The sequence below is a fragment of the Nuphar pumila genome, chromosome 2 (assembly GCF_984573655.1).
Source record: "Nuphar pumila chromosome 2, dmNupPumi1.hap1.1, whole genome shotgun sequence".
NCBI lineage: Eukaryota > Viridiplantae > Streptophyta > Magnoliopsida > Nymphaeales > Nymphaeaceae > Nuphar > Nuphar pumila.
The window spans coordinates 96,286,413-96,292,106 of NC_143250.1; the positions used below are offsets into that span (position 1 = coordinate 96,286,413).

The 5,694-nt window shown below is 36.7% G+C and overlaps 1 protein-coding gene across 2 annotated transcripts; it reads right to left on the reverse strand.

Annotated features, from left to right (window-relative positions):
- Positions 1-272: 272 nt before the first annotated feature.
- On the reverse strand, positions 273-2,769 carry LOC149846255 (WRKY transcription factor 22-like). Of its 2 annotated transcripts, XM_089997904.1 has the most exons (4): positions 2,619-2,769; positions 2,203-2,340; positions 1,201-1,782; positions 273-1,030 (listed from the first exon to the last, which is right to left on the reverse strand). In XM_089997904.1, exons 1-3 carry the CDS (start codon positions 2,699-2,701, stop codon positions 1,242-1,244), a joined length of 762 nt encoding a protein of 253 aa, XP_089854030.1. In that variant the 5' UTR covers positions 2,702-2,769; the 3' UTR covers positions 273-1,030; positions 1,201-1,241. The 2 variants fall into 2 exon arrangements, with proteins under 2 accessions (XP_089854030.1, XP_089854029.1); XM_089997903.1 differs by lacking the exon at positions 273-1,030 and having other exon boundaries at positions 1,152-1,782.
- Positions 2,770-5,694: the final 2,925 nt, after the last annotated feature.

Sequence of the window (5,694 nt, forward strand, 5' to 3'; positions counted from 1 at the left end):
CTCTATGTTTTTAGCTGTTCTATATCCCAACTGTTTGCATCCGACAAGTACAAATGGACAACCACAAAGTTAAAAAGGCAACCTTTATTTGATATTGAAGATTCTGCAGCTAAATAATTGAAATACTGCCGAATAGATAACAAACAATAACTTCACTCCAGCTGCATTAATATCATTACAGGGACTCTCCATCCACCTCATGCAAGAGTAAATACAAATACAAAGCAACTCTCTCTCTCTCTGATTAAATAGCATTTAATAAATATGAGCAGGCTGGTACTGTACTACCCAATAAAAATTTCAGTAAGGGGTCGGAATGCTCTTTCAAAATTGGACTATAATGCATTGCAAGGACTGAGTGAATTGCTCACGCATGGCCAACTATAGATCAAGTTACCATTGGAGTTTATGTGGCCACGAATAAGCTCCTCGGATATATATATATTCCGTAGAGTAGACTATATGTGTTATCTAATTGGATAAATGATAGAGGCAAGTCGTATTGCCTCTGACCACATAAATATGTTAAACGTGACATGTTTTAGGCTGCCAGGACAGAAACCATAAGTACAGCAGGCAGAGTCAGCGCAGCTAGGTGTACGATCCTGATGGTGATTTCTCCGTCTAAATATAGAAAAAAGTGGCATGTTTGCTAGGGATCACGCTATGGAACGTGTTTTTTTAACATAAAAATATGATTTTTGAATCATAAAAAAAAATCTTGGCATAATGTGGGCTATTGAATTTTGAAGCTCTCAACAAACCCTCGTACACATCACCATCTCATGACCCAAAACCTGTTTTCTACTAAATAAAGCATGCAGATCACATCTACAGTTGCCAGATAAAAAAATGTTACTAAATAGTATGTACAGTCGACTGTAAAACATATATATGACCAAGTCCCTAAATAGTTTCTTAACTTTCTTCGTTTTCTATAGTTGGTGTCATTGATCTCCTAAAAGAGCATCTTTTTGCATGGTTTCCATGAAACCATCTTGCCTTCTTGAATGTCTTCCTTCAAGAGCTCCTTAACGACAAAAAAAAAAACAATCAGAAATGCAATGCTGTCTGTCAAAAGTCACTAATCTCACTTTGCTAGATTAGAAGGGAGGTAACACTAGTTTCCCAAAAGAGGAAATCAAGAATAAAAAAGAAAGAGGTGAAAGTGTTTGAAAAGGGGAACAATTATATACATACATATTTAGAAAATCCATAGATTTCTCTGCTAGCTTTAAATTTCAGTTACTGTAAGAAGGAAGAACAAGGATCCTCTCATCAAAGAAGCTGCTCCTCATCATTCCTGTAAATGAGGAGGAGATTGGGAGCTCCTCAAGCTCATCAAAGAAATCATTCTCTTCATCATTTTTGGGTGCTGAGAAGGTCATGATATGTTGGGGGTAAGAGGAAAGAGGCTCATCAAAAAGGGCATTCAGTGGTTCAGGGTTGTCAACCGCTTCTGCGTATTGTTGCATGTCTTCTTCTTTAGATTTCTCTTTGCTGCTGCTGCTGCTGCTGGGTGCCTGCAAAAGGGGTTTATCTGTGCATGGTGGTGGTTCTGTGAAGTTGGGTTTATCTTCTTTTGAAGTTTGGGTGAAAATTGGATGGGGAGCTGTAGATTCTGTAGTTGAGGGGTTGTTTGGTTGGAGTTTGGATGGGTCAGGACCAGGGTGGTTATGGGAGGAGGTGTAAGTGATAATGAGCACTGAGGCATCTGTCTTGCACCTCTCTACTTGTTTCTTTGCTGAACAACCCTTTGAGGTGCTGCATCTGTAATATCCCCTAAACGAAATTAAAGAAAAAAATCCATTAATTTAGGAGGAGATTAACTTGGTAATTTTAAATGAAATCAGCAAGTTTGGTAAATTGATCTTTTGACCCCCCAACAGGAGAAATAGTTCCTGATGAGAGAATGGCATGAAAGGTATCACAGTGTTAACAAATTCCAACTATTTCACGGGTATCAACCTTGGGGAGAGCAGAAAAAGAAACAAGGGACAAAATGATAGACAACAGAGGATGTTATCATTGCTAAATTTCAGCAAAGAAAAACGCTTGCTTGATATGGCATGAAGTATGAACAAAAGCACTCTAGTAAGTGTAGTCTCACTTGATCACATAAAGAAACTCATGAAACTTGCAAGTTTGATCCTAGAAACTATGAATTTGATAGCCTATTAAGGAAATCAAAAAATGAAGTACCTAGGATAAGGTGATCCTTTGATAGGCTTCTGTCCATATTTCCTCCAAGACCACGAGTCTGAAGGAGGGCCTTCGCCCTTTTGCCTCCCAGCGGGAGATTCAATCCGTACAGTTACAACAGTCTTTGGAACTACCTTTCTGACAAGGAAAGAAAAGACTCCAAAGAGTGAGAACACAATCACCAACCATGAAGATCCAACTTTTCTCTCTTTCTTTAAAACAAAAACAAAAACAAAAAGATTCATCTCTTTCTGTTAGATGGGTACTCAATTATTCATGAAACGAATATAAGAGGAAGTACTCAAAGAGTCATACAAAAAGGATTCATCCTTTCTAGATCAAAACAGGGAACCAAAAAAATGACCTCAAAACTTAAAAGGAGGAACGAGAAAATAAGCTGATTTCCCAATACCAACCTTCTTTTTGAAGAAAGATTATCTGCTCTTGTCTGTAATGAATCATTCAAGTCATTTTGAGTACAGGGAAGAGTAACTTCCATGGCCTATTCTCAGTACTCTTTTTTCCCTTGTTTTCAAGCAGCTCCCCCACGTGAATGCCAATCTTTCTTTTATATTAATGGGTCTACTGCTTTTCTTATGACCATGAAAAGGAGGAGGAGAAAAAAAGAAGGTTCAGAGTATCAGCACCGAGAAATGAGTAGGAAAAAGAAAGAGAGCTTTGATTAAGAAGAGAGAGTGAAAGAAGACGGGACAGGTTGCTATCTTACTTTTTCCCCCCTTCCCTCTCATTAATAAAAGGTGGAGGAAAACAGCGAAGTTGAAGACAATAAATGTTCAGAAACTACACGGCAGCTTACCAAATATCTTCCCTCTTGCCTACCTTTGTTTCACTATCTTGGGTTTCTTTTAAATTTCCTTCTTTTTCTTCAGCATATTATCTATATAATGATTTTTTTTTTATAACCCGAAGAAACCGCACCCGGTAGGAAGACTTGGTCGTGCAGCCTAGCCTGCCATACCTTACAGCATGCAGCGTAAAACTCTGAGGTTAGAACCCCTGCCCAGAGTCCTATGCTAGGCGTTGGCTTGCACAGAGGAACGATGCCCATGAAAATCGAGCCTTAACCGCCGTTCTAGCAGCCAAGGCCCCACCGCGCTAAGCCAATCCCCGTTGGGGCTACCTACAGTGATCAGATTAATGTTTTTGACATGGATATTGATGGAAGGTGGTGTTGGTGTTTTGCAAGATGACTCGTTGAGAGAAGCACTCTTCTTGGGGGACGGCGAGGTTTATCATTTAACCTGCCGTTTAAGCATCAGCATGTGTCACCAATAATATAAAGAAACAAATATAACAATGTCACTACATAACTAATTTTTTGCACCGTTTTAGCGACCTCTGCTTGGTTGATTGCAATTTCTTGAGCACTGACCAACGGGGCCACAGCTTGTCTGGTAGGAGCTAGTGCACGTCACCTTGTGTTGTAACAAGTTTGAATCCCAATGATATTAGTTTGTATAACTAGTAAGGGTCTGCCTAACTCATCTTGCCTTTTATAAAAAAAAATCTTGAGAACTGGTCTTATATATGATTAATGCACGCATGCAAACACATGTATAAACCTTTGGTAAGGTTGGTTTCACTCTTCCTTAATATATATGAGTAATGCTACTGTTCTCTAGGATTACCTACTCCCACATACTAGAAATCATGAATGCAGTTTTATCTTGTCAATTAAAACCTTATGAATGCACTCAACATAATTTATTTGATAGGATTCATGCTTTGGATCATGTTTTTGTTGGACATAAAACTAGAATTTTTTAAATCATGAAATTTTGATACATTGTGAGCCATTGATTTTCAAAGGTCTTAAAAACATACATGTATGCTACAATCACATGATCAAAAACTTATTTTCTACTAAATAATTCTTATAAATCATATCTATCGGGTCTGATCAACAAAAAAGTTTAAGAAATTTGAAAATCTAAAGTTCTGGAGGCACCTTATCGTTACCATATACATATATATACGTGTGTGAAAGGGATATCGTCCAACTCAAAATGGGACACGTTTTGTGCGCAAGTGTACTAAAAGACCCTTTAACAAAGACCGCCCCTAAAGAGTGTCAAGATGCAAAAAAAATTGCACCGTGGATCACGTGCGCAATCAGCAGCACAAATTGGTTCGATTTTAGTTGAATTTTTTGGGTGTTTAATGATACACCGTGCTCTCTCTCTCTCTCTCTCTATATATATATATATATATATATAGTACCAACGGGTAATTTTTTAAGAGTTTTTCCATAATCTATCCCTTCCTTATGGACGGTACCCAAAAACATATATATCTACCTTATTTCATTTTTGGCAATCGCCCTTACATCCGTCGTGTGATTTCTAATTTGTCTGAATGGTGGTTTTCTTATTGTTGGAAAAAAGGCACGATGATTTTGAAAAATGAAATAAAAGGAATATTATGAAAAATCATATATATATATATATATATATATATATATATATAGAGAGAGAGAGAGAGAGAGAGAGAGAGAGAGAGAGAGAGAGAGATGGGTGTTTCTTCGAATACCCATCTTGTTCGACCATAGTCGGATGTGTTTCGGCAACTGATCATGCATGCGATCAGCAGCATAATTTTTTTCTGAATTAAACAGGTCTTTAGCTGTGGTCGCTATGGCTACTAAAGACATTTTTCCGCTCAGACATTTAGTGGCGGTCCGCTAAATGTCTTTTTTTAATACACTTGAACAGGCCTTGTGCGTCCAATGAAAGGTGATTTGTATACATGGAGAGAGTGATCTAGAGAGAGAGAGGAGGGGGACCATCCAACCAAAAAAGGATACAAACCATCCAAACTATTTTTAAAAAACATATTTAAAAGTGTTTTTTGACAAATCCAACAACATGGATGTATTCATGATAAAAAAACCTAAGAATTGACTCTTATATTGAGATTTTTTTATGCATAGATTAATTTTTTATGATGTAGAAAGCTTCAAAAATTTCAAATTGTTGATTTTTAGCACATTATAAAATGTTAGGTACACATTGAAAAAATTTATTGAAAGAGCAGATTCTTAAGGTTTTTACTGTGAAAATCACATCTCCATGGTCATATTTTCTAAAAAATGCTTTTGAAATCGATTTTTGAAAGTGGTTTGTACATTCCATTGGCTGAAAAGTCCTCTTCTCTCTCTCTCTATATATATATATAGAGAGAGAGAAAGAGAGTATATATATAGGGTAACTTGAATATGTAATAAACTGGTATGCACTGAGAATTTCATAGGGTTTTTTATTTTTATTTTAAATTTTACTGTACAGATACAATCTGGATGCTTGGTTTTATAGAAACATACTCTTAGATAATCTGATTACGATGTATAAGAAGGATCTTTTAAGGCTTGAAAATCAACGACTCAGATTTTTCATAAATATTCAAGCATACAAAATCTCATTTCTTGATATGAATATGAATCCAATAGTCGATTCCAAATAAATGGACCATGTC

What these genes read in the sequence shown, in the direction of transcription:
- LOC149846255 (XM_089997904.1), bottom strand. Translation starts at nt 2,701, where the DNA reads ATGGAAGTTACTCTTCCCTGTACTCAAAATGACTTGAATGATTCATTA. An exon ending in AATCTTTCTTCAAAAAGAAG is followed by an intron (nt 2,341 to 2,618) that starts GTTGGTATTGGG and finishes TTTCCTTGTCAG; the next exon opens with AAAGGTAGTTCCAAAGACTG. An exon ending in AAAGGATCACCTTATCCTAG is followed by an intron (nt 1,783 to 2,202) that starts GTACTTCATTTT and finishes AATTTCGTTTAG; the next exon opens with GGGATATTACAGATGCAGCA.